The 25,555-nt window shown below is 35.2% G+C and overlaps 1 protein-coding gene across 13 annotated transcripts in view; it reads right to left on the bottom strand.

The window, feature by feature from the left end:
* The window catches only part of LOC127866823 (uncharacterized), a 59,159-nt gene that overhangs the window by 13,114 nt on the left and 20,490 nt on the right, over window positions 1-25,555 (bottom strand). For 2 of the 13 annotated variants that reach the window (XM_052407651.1, XM_052407648.1), the window contains exons 2-9: window positions 20,163-20,284; window positions 16,034-16,104; window positions 14,462-14,616; window positions 13,764-13,827; window positions 12,521-12,584; window positions 7,141-7,260; window positions 6,745-6,898; window positions 1,041-1,239 (exon numbers count right to left, since the gene is read on the bottom strand). In XM_052407651.1, coding sequence (XP_052263611.1) covers window positions 1,041-1,239; window positions 6,745-6,898; window positions 7,141-7,260; window positions 12,521-12,584; window positions 13,764-13,827; window positions 14,462-14,616; window positions 16,034-16,104; window positions 20,163-20,277 — 942 coding nt within the window. In that variant the 5' untranslated portion in view covers window positions 20,278-20,284. Of the gene's footprint in view, window positions 1-1,040; window positions 1,240-6,744; window positions 6,899-7,140; window positions 7,261-12,520; window positions 12,585-13,763; window positions 13,828-14,461; window positions 14,617-16,033; window positions 16,105-16,374; window positions 16,674-20,162; window positions 20,285-25,555 lie in introns of those variants that run through there. The other 11 variants (XM_052407652.1, XM_052407654.1, XM_052407646.1 and 8 more) reach the window with 11 other exon arrangements.

The raw sequence follows: 25,555 nt of genomic DNA on the forward strand, positions 1-25,555 counted from the left end.
CTCCTACAGGGTTTGTTTTTTAAGAACCACATATAGAAGGCCGCAGGCCTGACCCGTATCTTGCCAGTGGAATCGACACTTTGGTATGGACCTTTAACCCCGCTCACTATCCAGAGTTTAAACTTCCGGGTAAACATTTAAACCGACTACTAATAGCTTATTAATATCTTAGTTAGAAGGCGATTTTTCAAGCGGTTCCGTAGTGTACTGGTTACACACTCGTTTCACATGTGAGAGGCCCAAGGTTCAAGCCCCAGTAGAATCAAATTATTTTATTTGTGTTCTATGTTAGCTTTTTGTTTTGATGTAGACATTTTAGTTTAAATAAATATGCTGTTTTATTGTAACCACTTTTTGTTTTTATTATGCCCATGAAATATATGTGTGAGAGGGTGGGGGGGTTGTAAACACATTAAAACTTGTACAGTGTTTTCATATCAATGAGTACTCAACCCCTATCATAAATGAGCAACGTAAGAATAAGTTCAGAATAATCTCCCCTTGAAGTTGAGAAAAATATGAAATTACGCTTACAAGATGAAGCAGATTTTTTAAAACCTACACAGTTCTGTTCCATTAATGAAAACTGCACACGGATGCCAGTAAAAAAAAAAGGAAACCAATGTAAATAAAATGAACTATGAAATATTTAGGAGTTACAACACAAAATCATAGATAATTGTTATTTGGGGGTTATAACACAAAATCATAGATAATGGTTATACTAGAATCTTTTTCTATTTTGTTTAAAATAATCGGCCGATATATTAATATTTACAGTAGAAAAAAATTTGTTCCATGTAACTTCATTAAGTGCCTTTTACACTGAAATTCCCGACGCCCTTTGATGCTTTGCATCAATACTTATCTTGTTCATTACTGTGATAACCTCATTTCAGACCAAAGTGAGAGCTTTTTAAGAGAAATGGTTTGCTTATTTAGATAGCATTAATATAAAAAATGAAATAACTTGTGTTGTGCCATAACATAATTACTAAATAAGTGTACACACATTATTTGATATAAAGTTGGTATCAGACCTGCTCTACAATGCGTAAGCGAAGCTCTCTGCGATCATCATCCGTCATTCCGTCATAAGAACGACGACCATTCCTAAAGATCCTTTGGAGGATACAATAGGTGCTGGGGTAGAGTTCCATAACTATCCTAGCCAGGGAGAAGATGTCTGCTTGGATAGTGATATCCCTATCATTCACTCCAAACTGGTACCAATCAGGTCTGCGAAAATTATCATAAGAATTTGCTTTATAAATTGTGCAGTTAAAATGCAAAACAAACATACACAAACGAAATACATGTTAGAAAATGTAAAACATTAACAGACACATATCAATTAATGTGTCAATTATTGATGGATATTTGTTATAAAGCTAGCATTACATCTACGTCCCGGGAATGAATGTGACCACAGACTTACAGTTAATTCAACATTAGTGCTACAACATGTACCCACGCACCCACCCCCGAAAAAAAACGGCAAAAGTTTCTGCAATAAATAACAGTTCAGATAGCTAGTTACAAAGTAGAAGATAATAGTTTATTTAAAGTGAAGATATATTAAACAAGTGCTGTACAATTATCTTCTTTATCATTTTAAGCATGTTTCCATCCCAAACAAACATAAATAAATTGATGTGACAAACCAAAAGAAATAAGTTATAAAGTCAAGTAAAATTTGTTGTTTCAATGCAAAAATGGCCACATTTTAAAAACGAAACTTGCATATATTAAAAAAGATCGACTTCAAAGTTGAAACAGCAATTAGAGCTTACAGTAGGAGTTATTATGGCTTCTCTCCTACAATTAAGAGATTTATTTTTGCTTAACAAGTTATTTTTTTTTAGACCTTTTATCGTTAATCCTAGTAAAGTCCTTAAATAAGGACATTCTTTACATGCAATACTATTATTTGTTGATTATGTTCAACAACATTGTGTTTACCAAATAAATAGTTATGTTGTTGTTCAGTATTTTATTCATAATTAAATAAATCTAAAAATAGAAATATTATAATACTATATAACCTAATTTGACAAAAAGTTCAATATTTTATACGCTAAAACATGTAATGAAAATTAATATAGCTATAATTTAATTAACTTATTCAAAACCTGACCTGACAAATTGTCTCTGGTATCTAAATTTAGCAAGGCCGACCTGACCCAAAGATTGTTTTTTCCCCCCATTTGAGCCCTACTAAATATTATTTAATGTCACATAGCATGGTTTAAATTATTTTTTTAAAACGACAAATCCAACCAAACATATGGACAAAACAAAAACACAAACAATTGACTATTATGAAACTTTCATGAAATAAGCGTTAAAATAAAATGTCATTTACTATTTCATGTATATCATTGAATAAATACGTACTGTTCAAATACAAACAAGAGGGCCATGATGGCCCTGTATCGCTCCACTGTTTTTTATGCGAAAAAAGCGTGCAATGCACATGGGTTATATTGTACTCAAGCATGTGACTTTCTCTTTCTATCCCTCGTCCCACTGGGCGCTTGTTGGAAGGGTGAGCATTTTTTTTTATGTAAATTTGGCCCCAGGGGCATAATTTGAACAAACTTGGTAGAGAATTATAAAATGTCACTACATACCAAATTTGGTAGCCCTAGGCCCAATGGTTATTGACAGGAAGACTTTTAAAGTTTGCACAAAAGAGGCTTTATATAAGCATAAGTTCAAATTATGCCCCTTGGGCAGGGTCAAATATGAGCCCAGGGAAATAATTTGAACAAATTTGGTAGAGGGCTATTAGATGTCACTACATACCAAATTTAGTAGCCCTAGGCTCTATAATTATGAACAAGAAGATTTTTAAAGTTTGCACAAAATAGGCCTTATTTAAGTATATGTTCATTTTTGTGACCCCAGGGACAGGGTCAAATTTGACCCCAGGGGCATAATTTGAAAAAACTTGGTAGAGAACTTTAAGATTTTAATACATACCACATTTGGTAGAAATAGGCCCAATGGTTATGGACAAAAAGATTTTTAAAGTTTGCACAAAATAGGCCTTATATAAGCATAGGTTCAATTTTGTGACCCCTGGGGAACGGTCAAATTTGATCCCAGGGGCTTAATTTGAACAAACTTGGTAGAGGACTATTAGATGTCACTACATACCAAATTTGGTAGCCCTATGTCATACGGTTATGGACAAGCAGATTTTTAAAGTTTGCACAAAATAGGCCTTATTTAAGCGTATGTTCATTTTTGTGACCCCCAGGGCAGGGTCAAGTTTGACCCCAGGGGCATAATTTGAACAAACTTAGTAGAGAACTATAAGATGTCACTACATACCGAATTTGGTAGCCCTAGGCCCTACAGTTATGGACAAAAAGTTTTTTTTAAGTTTGCACAAAATAGGCTTTATACAAGCATATGTTCATTTTTGTGACCCCCGGGGCAGGGTCAAATTTGACCCCAGGGGCATAATTTGAACAAATTTGGTAGAGGACTATTAGATGTCACTACATACCAAATTTGGTAGCCCTATGCCATACGGTTATGGACAAGCAGATTTTTAAAGTTTGCACAAAATAGGCCTTATTTAAACGTATGTTCATTTTTGTGACCCCCGGGGCAGGGTCAAATTTGACCCTAGGGGCATAATTTGAACAAACTAAGTAGAGAACTATTAGATGTCACTCAATACCGAATTTGGTAGCCCTAGGCCCTACGGTTATGGACAAAAAGATTTTTTAAGTTTGCACAAAATAGGCTTTATATAAGCATATGTTCATTTTTGTGACCTCCAAGGCATGGTCAAATTTGACCCCAGGGGCATAATTTGAACAAAATTTGGTAGAGGACTATTAGATGTCACTACATACCAAATTTGGTAGCCCTATGCCATACAGTTTTGGACAAGCAGATTTTTAAAGTTTGCACAAAATAGGCCTTGTTTAAGCGTATGAACGCCCCCAAGGCAGGGTCAAATTTGACCCCAAGGGCATAATTTGAACAAACTAAGTAGAGAACTATAAGATGTCACTACATACCGAATTTGGTAGCCCTAGGCCCTACGGTTATGGACAAAAAGATTTTTAAAGTTTGCACAAAATAGGCTTTATATAAGCATATGTTCATTTTGTGACCCCCGGGGCAGGGTCAAATTTGACCCCAGGGGCATAATTTGAACAAATTTTGGTAGAGGACTATTAGATGTCAATTCATACCAAATTTGGTAGCCCTATGCCATACGGTTATGGACGAGCAGATTTTTAAAGTTTGCACAAAATAGGCCTTATTTAAGCATATGTTCATTTTTGTGACCCCCAGGGCAGGGTCAAATTTGACCCCAGGGGCATATTTTGAACAAACTTAGTAGAGAACTATTCGATGTCACTACTAACCAAATTTGGTAGCCCTAGGCCCTACGGTTATGGACAAATAGATTTTTAAAGTTTGCACAAAATAGGCCTTATATAAGCATATGTTCATTTTTGTGACCCCTGGGGCAGGGTTAAATTTGACCCCAGGGGCATAATTTGATCAAATTTGGTAGAGGACTATTTGATGTCACTACATAACAAATTTTGTAGCCCTATGCAATACGGTTATGGACAAGCAGATTTTTAAAGTTTGCACAAAATAGGCCTTATTTAAGCGTATGTTCATTTTTGTGACCCCCGGGGCAGGGTCAAATTTGACCCCAGGGGCATCATTTGAACAAACTAAGTAGAGAACTATTAGATGTCACTACACACTGAATTTGGTAGCCCTAGGCCCTACGGTAATGGACAAAAAGATTTTTTAAGTTTGCACAAAATAGGCTTTATATAAGCATATGTTCATTTTTGTGACCCCCGGGGCAGGGTTAAATTTGACCCCAGGGGCATAATTTGAACACATTTGGTAGAGGACTATAAGATGTCACTACATACCAAATGTGGTAGCACTAGGCCCAATGGTTATGGACAGGAAGATTTTAAAGTTTGCACAAAATAGGCTTTAAATAAGCATATGTTCAATTTATTGACCCCCGGGGCGGGGTCAAATTTGACCCCAGGGGCATAATTTGAACAAATTTGAAAGAGGTTCACCCCATGACATTTGTGAGAAGTTTTATCAGAATTGGACTTGTAGTTTAGGAGAAGAAGATGTTTAAAGAAAAAGTTAATGCACGGACGCACGGACGACGGACACAGGACCATGACATAAGCCCCGCTGGCTTCTGGCCAGTGGAGCTAAAAATGCATAAAGATAAGCTTCAGCTGCATCAGCAGGAGAAGAACCTGCCAAACAATAGACAATCCCAGAATGGATAAATTGACTGCCGCCATATCGGCTATCACGTGACGAGCTGCCATTACGGTACTGAAGAATCTTGTAGACTACAGCGTTCAAAGATCTCACAATAAACACAGATTGGAAACATTAATTAATGATATTTAACAGCTTAACAACAAATAAAGGTGAACTAAAAATAATACATGCACAATTTCCAACATATCTGTCTCTGCAACAATATTAAGAGACAACACATAATGTTTAAGGCCGAAATAGCTGGGGTTTAGAGTACTCATTTCAGTTCTATTTTTGATTAAAACACAATAATTTCTTTATTGAATTTATTTATTCGAATAAAGTGTTAAAGGTTATATCAGCATCTAAAGTCTGAAGTAAACTTTCTTAAGCGTAAATATTTCCAGAGATATTAATTAGTTTTATGGCCAAGGTACATGTACACAATTTCATTCAAAATCAGATACACATGTATCTGTCTTTGTTTAAAACACTATTATTTCTTTAAAACAAGAGCACCGCATAACAGGTGCCAAGTTAGGCTACGGGTGCAGTTTTGAATAAATGAAAGCTTGTCAGAATTATTTTTTTTAAGGTCACAGTGACCTTAACACTTGACCTAGTGACCCAAAAATGGGTGTGGTGTGTAGAACTGATCAAGGCACCACATTCTGCACATCTGTAGATGCAATTATTAAGATAAAATACCATGCATTATTTTCAAATAACATGTAAAATGACAATCAGGGTTTAATTCATGCCGAGTTTTACGACTCTTTAAAAATGCATATGAACTGTGTTTTTATTAATCACCAAATAACTGATAAAAATATTTATTTTAAAAGACTAACTATTATGTGATGCTACAATTGATATCAGAAACTATTGAAATATTCAAATATATTAAATACTATCGCTTCACTTCCTTTTATTGTTCAGGTACCTATATAGGTCCCTGTATTGTTACTCTCTACTGTAATGGCAGCGCATTCGAGTATTCACGGGTATTAATACGGGAGTTATAGATTTCTGGGATTGTCTATTAGGCACAAAACATATGCACTATACAAGACAAACACATACAAACTAACACACAAATAACAACATGCAATCAGCTCGTTGCATGTCTAGATGGTCGACCAAACAAAGTTCTTTTCATAATACTATTTCGTGTTCAAAATGAAGGGTCTTAAACTTCATAGAGAAAATAATACTGAACATAAAACATGCTTTCTATGAAAATTTATATAAAGGAAATCCCTTTAGATAACCTGATCTATCACCTAGTCTTGTTAAATGTCTATTTCAATGCAAATTATTACAAGTCACCTTATCATGTACATTAGCAGCATGTTAGTTCATGAATGCTCAAGATTGTTGGCTGCATTTATTCTAACCATTAACTACATATATATGATCTTCCTTTGAGAGTAATATTTTTTTTATTTTTGAGCTTACATTTCATCCTGCATAATAAACTTGGCCACTTCTGGTGCCATTAGTTCTGGCTGAAGACCAGCAAATATATTTGGTTGATCGGCTCTATCCAGATAAGAAAATCCTTTAATGGTCAAATGAAGGATATTCTCAAGCTTCATAAACACATCTCCATCTGAAAGCACATCTTATTTAAATTAAACCAAAGTTTAATTAGACATGTTTCCCTTGGATATATCAATATTTCATACTTTGTATAGTAATACAAATTGATATTCATTAAACAAGTTAAAAAGTATGTCAATAACTGAATATGTCCTGCAGAATATTTAAATATATGAAACGTCCATTACATGATATTATATCTTATATGTTCGCACTGACTGGTTTCGGACTTTTAAAACACATATATCTTACTACTGTCCTGATAACCAATCCCTAAATCTTCTAAATCAGCAAGGCACTTTAGCCCCTCCATACAAAACGTCCGGATGGTAGAGTCGTCGAGAGGTTCACGGGATTGGGAGTGTAACAGTTCTATTAAACATAAAAAATTGCTATACAAAATTGCAATAAAGCCTTGCATATTAGGGCGAACATAACAGGATATCCATGCAACAAAACATAGCATGCACCAAACAGAAAGATTTATACTGTAGTCATAGCATCCACTGATTCTTATTTTTTTTAATTGAACATGTTTAAATGATAATAAATGCATATATTGTGATAGACTGAAAAGCTATATTATATAATTAGTTTCTCCTGTCCCTTTGTAAAAAACATTTTAGGTTTGATGACTGAAGTAAATTAAAAGTGAAGTAATAATATGTCATGTATCTCTAGAGTCTGAACACACTGAAAACATTTTTTGACCAGTGAAACAATGTCAGCCTTCACACTCAATTTAAATATTATCTACAACTGATAGAAGCTAATATAAAACAAGAGGGCCATGATGGCCCTGTTTCGCTCCACTGCTGAAAAAAAGGCTGAAACAAATATTCTCAGCATGTGCAAATACTTAAATATACGCCCTATTTAAGCACATGTAGACTTTTGTGACCCCCTTGGCTGGGTCAAATTTAACCCCAGGGGCATAATTTGAGCAAACTTTTTAGAGGACTACTATATCTCACTACATACAAAAAGTGGTAGCCCTAAGTCCTAGAGTTAAGGACAAGAATACTTTTAAAGTTTTCACAAAATAAGCAAGATGTAAGTGTATACAATGTTCAATTTTTTGACCCGCGGGTCAGGGTCAAATTTGACCCAAAGGGCATAATTTAGACAAACTTGGTAGAGGACTATAAAATGTTACTGCATACCAAATTTGGTAGCCATAGTCTGAATGGTTTTCGACAAGAAGATTTTTAAAGATTTCACAAAATAGGCGCTTTATAAGCGTTTATTCAATTTTGTGACCACCCGGGGCAGGGTCAAAGTTGACCCCAGAGGCATTATTTGAACAAATTTGGAAGAGGTTTATTAGATGTCACTACATAATAAATTTGGTTGCCCTAGGCCCAATGGTTATGGACAAGAAGATTTTTTAAGTTTTCACAAAATAGGCCCCATATAAGTGTATGTTGAGTTTTGTGACCCCCCGGGCAGGGTCAAATTTGACCCAAGGGGCATAATTTGAACAAACTTGGTAGAGAATTATTAGATGTGACTACATACCAAATTTGGTAGCCCTATGCCTTATGGTTAATTACAAGAAGATTTTTTAAAGTTTTCACAAAATAGGCACTTTGTAAGCATATAATCGATTGTGTGGCCCCCAGGGCAGGGTCAAATTTTACCCCTGGGGCATAATTTGAACAAACTAAGTAGAGGACTATACAATGTCACTACATACCAAATTGTGTAGCCCTAGGCCTAATGGTTATGGACAAGATTTTTTTTTAAGTTTTCACAAAATACACTACGTCTAGCGCGATTTGTGGACAATTACTATCTCACCTCGATACACCGTTGAACACAATGATTTCGCCCTGGCGTATTGCGGTGTAGGTCTTGACGTTATCTGGAAATTGATCTCACGGTGGACCACTTCGATCGCTCTGGACCACCATGATCGCGGTGGACCACCATGGTCTTGGTGAGTCGCGGTGAAACACATGTGCAATAACAACATTATACAAATGTACGGTCTGCAATATCGAAATGTACATGTTCATTCAAATTGCAGATCGTATAATGTTGTTTTTTTAAACTTTGTATGTACATGTATAACATGCACTTCTTAATAAAATCACCGAATGTTCAACTCTTTTCTCTCGTGTTTGCTCTCTTTAAGAATCATTGACATGTCTTACATCAAGCGTGAGTATAGTTTGCGTTTCATGCTTCAGGTTTTGTTTTAATTGTTTCTGCATGAAGTTTCCCTTGTTGTTCTTAATTAAAGATTTGTTTTTTGTTAACCTTTCGAAAACCAATGCTGGTTTGTGTACATATATAGCTCGCCAACAATTACATGCAAACATGTTAGATGTAGATGTAATTTGATATCAGACTATTTTTGTGATTTCCTGTTTCTTTTGTTACATGTATTGGATCAAATAAATGTACATGTACAAATTTGAGAAATCCGCAGTAAGTATTAAAAATTCCGCTATATTTTAATATCATAGTCATGTGAAAAGATCAGTTGTCATGTTGGTGAGTGACTATTTGTATACCTGTTCTTTGTTCAATAACAAGTTCATTTTAAAACATACACTGTATGTAAAATAACGTAAAAAAAGAAATCGTAATATTATGGTCAATATTGATTTACTTATTGTGTTACAATAATGTTGAGCAAATACAATGTATATCAAATTTATAAAGTATCGATAAGAAGTGTTGTTAAGAAATCGCGGTGAATTTAACAAGTCATAATTTCACATTTAGCTTTTTTTAAACAGTTTTACTCTTTTATTTCAGATACGACTGATAATATGGTTTTCGAAAAATAATGAACATAGCAACAACGCTGATGAGTTTTTTTTATTCTTAATATTATAAACATGCATTTAAATACTGATTATGTTATAAATATGATTTTGTTATACATGTATATGTATATCTATTTTTTGTACATGTGCCGTATTACAATACGAATAAAACGCTTGTTTTCTTACGAAATAATGATGGAGAATGTGATGTCTACATCCATTTACTACATATAATAAAATGGAGAATTTTATGTCTACATGAATTTACTATATCGAATTAAATGGAGAATTTGTTGTGTACATCCATTTACACATAACAGAACAGACGGTATTTGAACGCATCTTCTCACTTCTGTCGGAAATTTTAACAAAACAAACAATTCTTTAAATAAACAACAAGTAAATCTTCACGCAGAAACTGTAGAAACAAAACATAAAGTACATCACGCTCAATGTACGACATGTCAAATGATTCTGGAACGAGGGTAAACAATAGAAAATAATGACGATTGTTAACAATCAAGTAACAATGTATACAAATGTAACAAAACATTCTAGAACTTTGAAAAAATTATACGGTCTGCAATATCGAAATATACATGTTCATTCACATTTATCTGTATTTCACCGCGAACCACCGAGGCCGCGGTGGTCCACCGTGAGATCGATTTCCCGATAACGCCCACGGTGTTCAGCAACTGTCAATGCGAACTATCATGATGGAAACACCTTCAGATCGCGGTGATTTTCCACGCTCACGAAAAATTGTCCATGGTGGGAGTGTGGTGGATGGCAGAAATCGCGCAAGACGTAGTGTAGGCATTATATAAGCATATGTTCAATTTTGTGACCCCCGGGGCAGGGTCAAATTTGACCCCAGGGATAAAATTTGAACAAATTTGGTAGAGGACTATTAGATGTCACTACATACCAAATTTGATAGCCCTAGGCCGGATGGTTAAGAACAATATTTTTTTTTAAGTTTTCACAAAATAGGCCTTATATAAGCATATGTTCAATTTTGTGACCCTCGGGGCAGGGTCAAACTTGACCCCAGGGGCATAATTTGAACAAACTTGGTAGAGGACTAAAAGATGTCACTACATACCAAATTTGGTAGCCCTAGGCCCAATGGTTATAGACAAGAATACTTTTAAAGTTTTCACAAAATAAGCACTTTATAAGCATATTTTCAATTTTGTGATCCCCGGGGAAGTTTCAAATTTGATTCCAGGGGCATAATTTGAACAAACTAAGAAGAGAACTATTACACGTCACTACATATCAAATTTGGTAGCCATATGCTATACAGTTATGGACAAGCAGATTTTTAAAGTTTTCACAAAAAAGGCCTTATATAAGCATATGTTCAATTTTTTGGTCTCACGGGGCAGGGTCAAACTTGACCCCAGGGGCATAATTTGAACAAACTTGGTAGAGGACTATAAGATGCCACTACATACCAAATTTGGTAGCCCTAGGTCCAATGATTATGGACGAAAAGATTTGTAAAGTTTTCACAAAATAGACCCTAAAAAGCATATGTTCAATTTTGTGACCCGCTGGGCAGGGTCAAATTTGACCCGAGGGGCATAATTTGAACAAATTTGGTAGAGAACTATTAGATGTCTCTACATACCAAATTTGATAGCCCTAGGCCCAATGGTTATGGACGGGAGATTTTGAAAGTTTTCACAAAATAGGCCTTATATAAGCAAATTTTTAATTTTGTGACCCCCGGGGCAGGATCAAATTTGACCCCAGGGGTATAATTTGAACAAGGTTTGCCCCAGGAACATTCCTGAGAAATTTCATCAGAATTGGACCTGTAGTTTAGGAGAAGAAGATGTTTAAAGGAAAAGTTAACGCACGGACGCACGCACGACGGACACAGGACCATGACATAAGCCCCGCTGGCCTCTGGCCAGTGGAGCTAAAAACACTTTTGAACAAACCACAATCATTTTCAAACTCAACCTTCGTAACATAATAAGACAACTTTTCTAACGTTCTGAGAACGTATCATGATGTTAAGTAAAGTATGACTTCCAGTGTTCAAATAGTTTTTCTTAAGCCACATAAGAAAAACTGCTACGCCTCATGGCCATAGTCTTTGGCCTCACATGACCCCGATTCAAACGTAGTCGAGAAATACTCAGGAAAAAAGTTCTTACCAAGTTCATGCAATACATATTAATATTTATTATATTATATGACAATACATAAGGCCTCAAGAGTATTCACAATTTTTTTTTTTTTAAATCTGAACCAGTTTCCTAGTATTTAACCCAACCTGATTAAGTGCCAAATTCGGCCGAGATAGCATTTGAACAAATGTCATCACCAGGTTTATTCAAGATCGGGAAATAAATATTGCTTTTGGAGGATCGACAAGATTTATTTTATTAGACCATGTGAACACATTTTTCCCCAAAGTTACCCAGTTTTGAGCCAGGCCAAGATATCAAAATGAAAAATGTTCTGACCAAGTTTCATAAAGACTGGGCAATATATGTAGCAACTAAAGAGTTCACAAGCTTTTTCTAACATTTTAACTAGTGACCTCATTTTTGACCCCACATGCCAAATTTTGTATGTGCACAGATACATCAATTGGAAATATGTTCTTACATATTTTTTATAAAGATGCAAATGTGATTTGTAGAGGGATCACAGGGTATCACTATAGCCATATTAAGAAAACTTGCCCACCAACTGGAGGTCATGCTTTAAAATATTGATGACGAGTGCAAAATAAATGGGGCCTCTTACAGATGCTAACAACTCTGAGTTGGCACATCAAACTATGGGAAGGGGTGATCAAAGACTGTGCTACTGCATGAACTAAATCATACCTCCCACAGATACTTGCATGTGCTGCGAATCTATCACTCTGACGTAAGGAGTCTGTTGGTGTATCTGTCAACAGGAATCAATGTGACAAAAACTTTTATAAATATTGATGGTCAGAATAATAGACAATCAATTAACATTAAATACATCCCAATCACAAATATATTTACCAGTACAAACAAGTAAAACAATATATTAGTATATATTAAAACACAATGTCTAATAGAGGTTATGATTTTATTTATAATTTTGTAAGTTCAATTCAAGGAGAAGTAAGAGCTTGTGCAAGCTCTAAAAATAAAATAACGTGTGCTTTATTTATACTTGACCTCGCACTACCCTTTAAGGTATCTGCTTATTGTGCACACCACAACAATACATGTACCAAACATTCTACCAAAGTATTTAAACATCCGTTAACACTGCCCAATCCTAGTATGCTATATACAAATTTCAAACAACACAAAGTGCCACACAAGAGTTATTTACACTAAGCAGACCCCTAAAACAAGTAACATTGGTGTAAAAAATAAAATACAATCATTCTGCAACTTTTTTGCATCTAAAAATCATTTCACGTTGTCATCCTGTTTTGTTTTACGGATGATCTCAGGTTTATATCATGATAAAATTTGTGGTTTTCCGATTCTGCTTAAAATTCCAGCAAATATCCAGTGGGAACATGGATATTTATATTATAAAGATCTATGTAGTTGTTATGTCACTTGAATTCTATGCACTGCTATGCCATTGAATGGCATTTTTTTAAATCTCACATGAATATATTTGTAAACAGTAACTGAAAAGACTGACATCATGAAAAATTACTAGTAATAAACACTTTTACCAGTGCTTAGAAGTAAACTTGAAACTTTTGTGAATATCGTTCTACATGCATGCCACCATAAACAAGACTATTGTCAAGCAATATGGTCCCCTACCAGTGAAACTCCACCATTGTCAGATTTTTTTATATAAATATTTGTAGCAACCAGAATTTTTTACGTAGGAACAAAATGAAATGCCGTGCATAGTCTCCATATTGCCATCTATCCATGTTTCAAGTTTCATGAAAAAATATTAAGAACTTTTAAAGTTAACGCAGGATCCAGAAAAGTGTGACAGACTGACTGACTGACATACTGACGGACACACAGATCGCAAACCATAAGTCCCCTCCGGTTTCACCGGTAGGGGACAATAATTACTGTCATACTTGTACTTATACAAAACAATCTTTGATACCTGAGTAAATGTGCTGTTGGTTTTATCACTGCACTCTCCTGCTGCGGTTTCAAAGTTGTCCAAGCTAAACAAAGATCAGACAAAGCCTTTTAAATAATTCAATAATTTAATGCTGAAAAAAGGTTGAGGTCTTGAAATCGGAATAAGTTTTAAAGTTATTAAGTTGTATTGTTTATTAAACGATCTACGCTAAAACAAAAATAATCATGAATGTTTATAATATGTAACAAAAGCACCGCATAACGGGAGCCAACGCTCGGCTACGGGTGCAGTTTTGAATAAATGAAAGCTTGTCAGAATTTTTTTTTTTTTTTTTTAAGGTCACAGTGACCTTGACCTTTGACCTAGTGACCCAAAAATGGGTTTGGCGTGTAGAACTCATCAAGTTGCATCCACATATGAAGTTTCAAAGTTGTAGATGGAAGCAATTTGATTTTAGAGCTAATGTTCAAAATCTTAACAAAATGTTAAGGTTTTAGTACGACGCAGACTTCGGACGGCGAGCTTGCTATGACAATACCTTGGATTTTCTCCGAAAACGCCGAGCTTATAAAAATGACCCCTTGTACAGAATATTCCAGCAAAACTGTGAGACAATTCTAAACATCTGTATAGACTCAACATTTGAGCGAATATCATTCATCATATTCATACACATACAGTTATAAAGACTGTACGATCTCAATATCTTTTCGTACCTTTCTACATTAGCTGAGGTCGACTCATATTGTCTACCTAGTACAGAAGGTGTTTCCAAGTTATGATTTGATGACACAACTAAATCATCTGTGGCCCATGATTCAGGAGAGTCGGGAAGTGTCTTGTGGAATCTGGACTGGGACTGAAATATTAACTAGTGAAACATGCATGTATGCTTATAGAAGTTTTATGAAAAAGATCTTGAAAATCATGGTTGAGGTATTAAATAATTGAAGCATTTTGCAGTTTTAACAATATGAGTTTCCAAGTATAATTGGATGCCTTAATTCTTTTTAATATTATAAGATGATAACAAGAGCACCGCATAACGGGTGCCACGCTCGGCTGCGAAAGCTTGTCATATTTTTTTTTTTTTTTTAGAGGTCACAGTGACCTTGACCTTTGACCTAGTGACCCAAAATGGTTGTGGCATGTAGAACTCATCAAGGTGCATCTACATATGAAGTTTCAAAGTTGTAGGTGGAAGCACTTTGATTTTAAAGGCAATGTTAAGGTTTTTGTTAAAGTTTTATATTAGAGGTCACAGTGACCTTGACCTTTGACCTAGTGACCCAAAAATGGGTGTGGCATGTAGAACTCATCAAGGTGCAACTACATATGAAGTTTCAAAGTTGTAGGTGGAAGCACTTTGATTTTAGAGCCTATGTTAAAGTTTGATATTAGAGGTCACAGTGACCTTGACCTTTGACCTTGTGACCCAAAAATGGGTGTGGCATGTAGAACTCGTCAAGGTGCATCTACATATGAAGTTTCAAAGTTGTAGGTGGAAGCACTTTGATTTTAGAGCCAATGTTAAGGTTTTAGCACGACGCCTACGGCGGACGACGGACGAGCTGGCTATGACAATAGCTAGGGATTTCTCCGAAAACAGCCTCGCTAAAAAGAAGAAAAAGGCTTGAGCATATGGCAAATAATTAAAAAGTGGTGATTCATAACAATCACTCAAACATCTTGATTTTACACCAGTCTTGGCTTTGCCTGGCATGGTCTATATTCAAACAAGTTTACAATTGAAACCATAAACAATAAGGTGTAAGGTGCTTGTTTGCAAATCACAAAGGAAATGTTGTTCATATATAATAATTGGACAGCTTAAAATGTGACATCCAATCAGAATTACTTGAAACTACTGCACATTAAGATCATTGCATATTAATTACAATTTGATTGACAGTTGTTTAAACATCAATATGAATTTACTGACTTGTGCGATGATAAGTATAATCCATAACCACACGCTGCACAGTAAATATTTTGATACTTTCAAATATTATACTGGCTAGTGTACTAAAATAATTTTTACTATTTACTTTTGTGACAAAATTATAACAATCTCAATTCATTTTCATTTTTTATTGGATTATTATATTCTGTCTATTGTCAAATATTTGAATATCTTGATACTTAATTCCGTTCATCTATTATGTTCGGATTAAAACTTAAAAATAATAAACTAATAAAGACTAACACTGACTTACAACTTGATTAATATATTTGTGTTATACATTTTTGTATTAATCAATGGAGAAAGCGTGTAAAGATGGACATACCTTGTAAGGGTACTCAATCTCCATGGCTGAACCAGAAGCACTATCATATGTGGATGCTGGTACACATGTCACTGTTAAACAGCATATGAAAAGTGAATCATACCTTAATATACATAAAGATGAAACAATTTATAAACAATGTACTTCTCTTTATGAAATAAGGTGTAATTTCAACAAAACTTAAGCATGTATCGAACCCCTAATTTTGGTTTAGTGTATTGGTGGAAACATCCAAATCATGTTTTATTCAAATATGTTCAAATATATTCAACGGAATGTGCACCCTAAATGCGCAACTTATTTCCCCCAAAAGCCCATAATTTGAATATTTTCACAATTACATTCCATATAAAAATCCTATGGACCTTGGGAGTTCTTGATAAGAATATTTAGGTACAGTCGAAACCCGATGGCTCCAACTCGCTTGGCTCGAATTTCCGTTTGGCTCAAACTCGCATAAAAGCACCGATTTTTTACTCCTATATATTCATATAAAATTTTGTTCGGATGGCTGGAACACGCTTCGGGTCTCATAAAGTGTTAATTGATAAGGACCGCTTGATTAAATGCAAGCAATACGTGATTTAACACCGGTTGCATAAACTGTTAATCGATTAGGACCGCTTGATAAAAGGCACACAATAATTGATTTAACACCGATTTGCAAACATGTCATCGACTCAATCTTTAATTGAGTCGAGCAAAAGATGACATTTTGTATAAAAGCTGGCGTGTTTGTAGATGCTGTATCATAATGGCTGCAATGGCTAAATCGCTTCTTGCTGAGCACGACAGCTACGGAACGCAATACAGACGGACATAATGTCATTCTTCAAATAAATATAAATAAATCAATAAATGTAGTGCTTTCTCATATGTAAATGATGTGTATATAGGGCTGATGCATGTTTTGTTCTTTAGTGTTCTGTGTTACCTTAAAATGTGCTACGCTAAAACGTGCTGATATTTACTAAATGATATTTGTTAAATGTATTTGTAACTGTTAAATATTCGTACATTAAAGTATAAAGTATATATATGTTTCTTATTAACTTATTAATTCAAAAGCAGTAAGTAGTGTAAAGTAGTACTGAGTTTAAGCAATATGTGTACTCTTCAACTGGAGGTGAAAATGTACTGCAGACTTGTTCGTAAACAAAAAAATATTAGAAATCGGATGGCTTGAATTCCGGATGGCTCGAACTATTGTTGCCGGTTTCGAGGAGTTTGAGCCATGGAGTTTCGACTGTACTTAAATTACTATAAAACATATAAAGCCCAGTTTTGACTTTCCCAGAAACATCATTTGTACACTAATGCGCCCGCAGATGATCATGTCCGAGAAAATATGTATTTTCGCTATTATTGCATAAACAAATCACACATACAAAAATAAATTAAAATAACATTGAAAACAAAATCTCTTGTTCATTCGACATCGACAAAATATTTCGATTATTTCATATGATGTCATACAGTTCAATGTTGTGCTTTACATATGCCTCACTCGGTCATCATCAGAAATGACGAGGCTTTACCTTCGGATAGGCAGTTTTCTATTTTAAAATGTGTTTAACAGTGGATTAATGCAGATTTGAAATGCAGCCGCGCAAAGTAAGAAACGAGGAATTATTTTGGAATTTACTGGTCTTGACGGATCGAAGGCTGTAGTTATTAGCCATTACTAAGAGAGGTAACTGCGCGTGGACCAGTTTATGGATATGAAAAACACATAACAGGGCTTGAACGGCACGTGAATCGCCTTGTTAATACATGATTTCTCCCGTTCAAGACCTCCTTTTGCCAAGTTACTGCACCTCCGCCAGAGGGCTTTTTAGATAGTTAATGCAACAAGGGCTGTTTGTAAAACATGCATGCCCCCCATATGGGCTCTCCGTTGTAGTGACAGCCATTGTGTGAATATGTTTTTTGTCACTGTATGTCAATGACCTGTGAAATGTATCCAATTAATAGTGCAAAAACCAATCAGGACCTATACTAATCAATTATATCCATTATATGATTGAGTCTTTGATTTTTTGGATTCCTTTCACACATTTTGACTTATTTGACAATATGTGAAACGTGCACACAATTTGTTATGTTTCATTTATTTATGGTAATGAAACATGTTATTTATAGCAGTTAACTCCCCTAGTCAATGACCACCATAGATAGCAATGCAATCTGATTAAAAATAGCCAAGGCTAGTGTTGTGTATTGGGCAAATGTATATAAGTGCAACTTGACCACATGACCAGTATCATGTGTTTACCACACACAGAAGTCAGTTATGTAATAGACCATTAATTCCACTCCCAACTTTGGCCACTTGCCAAGATACTGACCAGTATCAGATGGGGTTGTGAAACTGTGTAAACAGTGAACACCAGTCCATGTAATACTGGCCTACCACTTGTACTAGTTGATTTGAAGTTAATACAGTAATGCATGTACAAATGAGACACTAAGCCTAAAAGTTAATTATATGTGCCTCTGAAAACTAACCAGATGAGTGGGTTGAAATTTACAATCTTTACTTGGCATTTGAGGAAATCTGAACTCTCAGGGTTTGGATAGAACATCCCCAAATTAACTTTTCTTTACACTGTTGTTATTTTTGTTCAATACACAAATATTAACCTAACTTTACAAATCCTGTACAGTAAAGGAAACTAAATCTAAGTTGATATTTTAATATGCTTGATCCTATTTATGTATTAACATTGTTTTATACATACAAACTGTGTTGCTGTTTTTCAATTAACAAGCAGATTAAAAATTAATTATATTTTTATGTATAATTTGAATTGACAAAATTAAATGCAAGTTGCGTAGCAAGAATTACATGTTTGATTTATTGTCAGTGAATCGTGACATTTTCTCAATGTTTCAGACCACCAGTTTGTCAAAGCTATCAACCGCTTGGATGGTCAAGCTAAATAGAATTGACCCAGCAAATCACAACTGTCCTGTTGCCATATAATATTACATATCATATTACATTGGTTTTTTAAATGTTGAATTCTCACGTCATTTCCATAAACATAGTATTTACTGGCACAGAAACAAAGGCTTATACATCATTATGAATTAACATGTGTCAAAAATTCAATTTGTAAGTCTCTTTACTGGACAGTGTGAAAACAGAATAAACTAGTGACCTGAAAATCAATAAGGGTCATCTGCGAGTCACGATCAATGTACCTATGAAGTGTCATGATCCTAGGCAAAAGCGTTTTTGAGTTATCATCCAAAAATCATTTTACTATTTCGGGTCACCGTGACCTTGACCTTTGACCTTGTGACCTCAAAATCAATAGGGGTCATCTGCGAGTCATGATCAATCTACCTATGAAGTTTCATGATCCTAGGCATATGCGTTCTTGAGTTATCATCCAAAAACCATTTTACTATTTCAGGTCACCGTGACCTTGACCTTTGACCTAGTGACCTCAAAATCAATAGGGGTCATCTGCGAGTCATGATCAATCTACCCATGAAGTTTCATGATCCTAGGCGTATGCATTCTTGAGTTATCATCCGGAAACCATTTTACTATTGCGGGTCACCGTGACCTTGACCTTTGACCTAGTGACCTCAAAATCAATAGGGGTCATCTGCAAGTCATGATCAATCTACCCATGAAGTTTCATGATCCTAGGCGTATGCGTTCTTGAGTTATCATCCGAAAACCATTTTACTATTTCGGGTCACCGTGACCTTGACCTTTGACCTAGTGACCTCAAAATCAATAGGGGTCATCTGCGAGTCATGATCAATCTACCTATGAAGTTTCATGATCCTAGGCGTATGCGTTCTTGCCTTATCATACGACAACCACCTGGTGGACGGACCGACTGACCGACCTACCGACATGAGCAAAGCAATATACCCCCTCTTCTTCGAAGGGGGGCATAATAATACAGAAGCAAGAGCATTGAGGATATACACTGTCTCAATTTTCTTTAATTTTCTTAATTACTGCTATCGCTTACATTATGTGTTTGAATTCTGAAATATCATTTTGTTTTTACATTTCAGTTCCATTGGTGCTAACAATTTTGCCATACATTGTGTCAAATCTACAAGTTACTGTCTTTAAAATGGGTTATGTAGAAATTCTTACCTGATTTCGTGTTCAAAGTGACCGCAGTGTCTCTACCATCCTTCTGATATCCATCCAACAAACGTTTAAAATCAGGCACCTTGATCCCACAAATGTCTGGTCTTCCCTCACACATTTCTAAACTGAAATTGTAATATATCTAAAAAGTTAATGCAGGTAACAAAAGGCAGGCAGCGTACTAAATTGTTTTTTTAACCTAATGCATGATATAATGTTCAATCTTCTTTTGTAAAAAAAAACATATTCATTGTAAATTTAAGATCATTTTCCTTTTTCCTTTGAAAGCTCTTAACATTTTTGTAGCTCTCAATATGAATCATTGTGTTTGGATTTAGAGTACAAAAGAATACCAAAGTAAATAAAAAGCAATTATCTCTTGCTTTTATGGTACCATTTGCAGTGATTTTTTTCACCCAATTGGAAACGGGTCCGGTATATACCCATGCCATTGGGAATTTTTCGCGTCATGAAATCACCAAATTGGGAAAAAACGAGTCGCGAAATCTTCCATTTGGGAATAATCAAGTTGTGAATTGTACCAATTGAAGAATGGTATTTTAATGACTTTGTTTACCTTTTGTCAGCTTTAAATGACACAGGAAAACAACATAAACTTGTATTCACAGTCTTGCACAAAAAACATGTTATTGAAACACAGATGGTGTTGTAATTAGTTGCATTATTTTGCCCTTTTAAATTGCTGAATACAAGATGTGCATTATGAATCCTGCTGATTCAATTCTCTTTATTGTAAATTAAATCAACAATCAAGTATTATAGAAAACAACACAATAAACAACCCTCTTACGGCATTCAAGTGTACATGAAAGTGCTTACAGTGTTTTTTCGTTAAAAATCAGGGCCGGTATCCGGCCCCATTCCCAATGGAAAAAAGTATATATTTTTTCCCAAATGGGACTCAAAAATTCACAATTGAGGATTAAAAAAAAAATAATAATAATAATTTCCGGGTCCGGTCCATTTTGGGAACGGGTCTGTAGGTCATTGGGAATGGGACCGTTTCCCGGACCCGCCCAAAGAAGGAAAAAAACACTGCCATTTGCATGAGCTTGTGCTTTAGACAGGTAAACATTCATAAGTTTTTGCAGTATCAGTGTTCCTGAGCCCTTGCAGTGGTGATCAAATTTTGCACCTTTGGACAATAGCTGCGCATTGCAACTCACAGCAACCCTTTGGATTATAAAGCTGAGAGTTGAATTATTGCAACTATGCCTGTGACCATAGTTAAAATTCCATCTCTTTATATTAGAAGAATGCGTACTATGGCTATTGAAACCTACAAAATTCTTAACGGGCTTGTGCCTGTGGTTCTGACTTAGTTGTTAAAAGAAATTCTTCAATAATTTTAGGTATTCAAATATTTTACAGATTCCTAGAGTAAAAACTTCAACCTATGGTAATCAGTCTTTCAGGTATGCTGCCCCTGTGATGTGGAATCCCCTCCCAGAAGAATTTAGAGCCAACATAAATTATAACCAATTTAAAAACCTTATTCAGTCATGGAATGGAAATGTTTGTAAATGTTCTTCTTGTTCCTGGGACAGGGCCACAGCACAGGTACAGTATACTGCAAAATAATTAGTTTCTAGTTTTTTGTGCCCTTCTTTTTCATGCTTATTGTGCTTTAAATGCTTTTTGCACTCTTTAAACTTTTTTGTGCTTTTGCATTGCATGTCAACATTACCCTGCTGAGTTCTATTGTCTAAATACTAGTATTTTGTACTGCTTGTTGTTTGTGCTGAAATGCATATATGTATTGTTTTTTTGTGTACACGTCTATGTGTATACATGTATGCATTAATGTTTTATTTTTAGAGCTAGTTGCATGACGCCAGTCAAATGAACGTTATTCATTATTCATTACTATGTTATTTGTTATGTTATCTGTTTACCTGAATTCTAGTACTACCCGAAGTTTGCCTTGCTTGTCAGTTTTTATGTGCTTGATGCAAGTCCATGAACATTCTTCACTATTATTTTGTTTGTCATGTAATCTGCTTTAACCTTAAATCTATAACTACCTTCTGTGTGCTGTGCTTGTCAGTTTTATATGTGCTTATGTGTACTTGCTGTGCTTGTCAGTTTTATACATGTATGTGCTTATGTGTACTTGCTGTGCTTATCAGTTTTATATACTTATGTTTACTTGCTGTGCTTGTCAGTTTTATATGTCCCTTGTCAAAAAAGTGAGCAAAATCCGGTTAAAACCCAGTTTTAAACTGGGTTTAACCCTGCGGTATTGGCACCGAGCTAAAAGCGAGTCTTTTAAACACACTTTTTGCTTACCAACTTGGTTTTATCTGAGTTAAATCTTGGTTTAACTCGCTTAAAGCCAACATAGTGGGTTTTTAAACCGTCTTAAGTGGGTTTAAAGTGAGTTTTCTTCAGCTGTTATTAACTCTGTGGTATTTGCACTGTGCTAAAAGTGGGTTTTTTCAGACACGCTTTTAGCTTACCGACTGGGTTTTTTACTTACCGACTTGGTTTTTTAGCTTACCGACTTGGTTTTTTCTGAGTTAAATCTTGGTTTAACTCGCTTTAAACCAACATAGTGGGTTTTTAACCATCTTAAGTTTTAAGTGGGTAAATAGTGTGTTTTAAATGTGAGCTATAAGCAGGCTTAACACGGTTTTTAAGTGAGCAAAAAGTGAGCAAAAAGTGAGCTAAAAGCAAGCCTTTCTTAGTTTTTTTCACAGTGAAAACATGCTTTTAACTCGCTTTAAACCTAGTTATTAACAGTATTTTATCTGTGAAGAAAACATTTGTAGGTTTGGGTAAGTTGGTTTTTTGTGGGTTTTTACAGTGATTTTTTTTAAGAAAGTAGGTTTTTTGTGAGCCTTTTGTGGGATTTTGCAGTGTGAAAAAAAATAATTTTGGACTGATATGTTCTAGAAAAAATGGTTTTTGTGAAGCAATTACAACAGTTCATTATAAGCCCCGTGTGGTTTAAAAGAAAAAAAAGACAATGTGTACGATATTATGTTTATATGACAAAAATAGTACACCGCAAAATAATACAAACATATTATTTTTACAGTACATTATACAATAATAGACATTTATGGAAGATTTTAAAGCAAAAGGTTAACCGCAGTGGACCACTGCGGGGGGAGTATTTAGACCGCAGCTGCTGCAGAGACCTGGATCTCAGCTGTTGGAGGTACCTGAACCGCAGCGGAATGAGGAACCTGGATTTCAGCGTATGGAGGGACCTGCACAGCAGCCACTGGAGAGACCTTGACCGCTAGGGGACCTGGACGGCAGCCAGTGCAGGGACCTAGACCTGATCTTGGCGGGTGGAGGGACCTGGAAAGCAGCTGGTAGAGAGACCTGGAAAGCAGGTGCTGGAGCGACATGTTCCATTGATGCTGCTTGTGTCCTTCTCTTGAGGATCTCTTACGCCAGTTGATCTGCAAAGGATTAATACCAAAACACTTTCAAAAGGGCAAGGCATTCTTCAAACATGTTAATTGGTTATGTTTTCGTTCCACTTAACTATGAAATATTGCTGTTATGCTAATCTTGTTGCTTTCATAATAATACATTCAAGTTATTTGCTTGTTGTTTTTGTTTGTTTATTTTTGAAATTTTAATCCCGTGATCACATGTGACTTAGCACTTTTCATCAATTATTAAAAGAAATTGCGTTTGGTAGAAAATGCAGTTTGAAAATGTACCAAGATGCGTGGTCTCATTTTGCTGTGTGGACTGGTTGCATTTTAAATGCAATAACCTGTATAGTTTACCTCTCAACAAATCCAGCTTTCTTGGTCAAGGACAGGGCGAGGTTTTCCCACTCTTGTTCCCCTCAAGTTTGCCAGCTCGTGCAGGGTAAAAACCAGGTATAAAAGTCCATACATCAGGCAGGCGATGATGCACATTCTTTCCAAAGGATCTTCCCATCAATGTAAATTTTGCCTCGTGGAAAGAGTTTAACCTTCAAAATTAAAATATATAAGTTCTAATTAAGTATGAGGGAAAGGAATCCGTTCAGTAATACCAGAAATAGCTATAAATAAAATTTAAGATGACAATAACCATGAAACACAATCAAAATTATTCACTGTACACAATATTTACACTTTTTCATGTGTAAGTTATCTATTTTTGCTTCAAATTGTGTTGTTTTTCCTTTAAATTGCAATACAATAACTTATCCATTTACATTTCCCAGTGACAATACATAAATATGATAATGATCATAATTAATTCAATAAACTTAATAAAAAAAAGGGATGAAGAAATGACAATACAAACCTGTTAAAACTGTTCTTCAGTATTCCAAAAAAAAAACAGGCAGTTCAACCTCCTTTCCAACCAACTTATTGTTGATTTCCACATTGTAGTAAAAAACACATTGTTTTCATCACACAATACTTAATGCTGACAGAATTTCAAGACATTTTACACTACCATTATAAGAATTTCACTTCTTTATATTAATGTTGCAGAAATAAATTTAGCTCAATATTCAATTGCTGACACCAGCTTGTTTTTCAAAAGTTGTTGTTTTCAAAAAGATAACTCCTTGTGCAATAGCCAATCAAAAGCCTTATATCTCATTCCACACAGCCTTATCTCTAAGCAAACCCCATCAGTAGCCTTATCTACCCCTAGATAATCAGTACCCTGATTAGCTCTGAATGCCTGACAGATTGTTATCTGTTTATTGTTAGTGGTGTGAAATAAGGGTGTTTTTAGGTGTTGTCTTGTTATTTTGATGACAGTTGATGTAACACAGGTCATGTTTGGCATTTTATTATTTTATAGCAAATTAAGAAAATGGATATGATGGTGTCATATGAAAATATCAAAATCTTGCATAACTTATATACACAAATAAATAGATCATTTCCAAAATATTTCGATTATTTCATATGATGTCATACAGTTCAATGTTGTGCTTTACATATGCCTCACTCGGTCATCATCAGAAATGACGAGGCTTTACCTTCGGATAGGCAGTTTTCTATTTTAAAATGTGTTTAACAGTGGATTAATGCAGATTTGAAATGCAGCCGCGCAAAGTAAGAAACGAGGAATTATTTTGGAATTTACTGGTCTTGACGGATCGAAGGCTGTAGTTATTAGCCATTACTAAGAGAGGTAACTGCGCGTGGACCAGTTTATGGATATGAAAAACACATAACAGGGCTTGAACGGCACGTGAATCGCCTTGTTAATACATGATTTCTCCCGTTCAAGACCTCCTTTTGCCAAGTTACTGCACCTCCGCCAGAGGGCTTTTTAGATAGTTAATGCAACAAGGGCTGTTTGTAAAACATGCATGCCCCCCATATGGGCTCTCCGTTGTAGTGACAGCCATTGTGTGAATATGTTTTTTGTCACTGTATGTCAATGACCTGTGAAAT

This window comes from Dreissena polymorpha, chromosome 2, assembly GCF_020536995.1.
Source record: "Dreissena polymorpha isolate Duluth1 chromosome 2, UMN_Dpol_1.0, whole genome shotgun sequence".
Classification (NCBI taxonomy): domain Eukaryota; kingdom Metazoa; phylum Mollusca; class Bivalvia; order Myida; family Dreissenidae; genus Dreissena; species Dreissena polymorpha.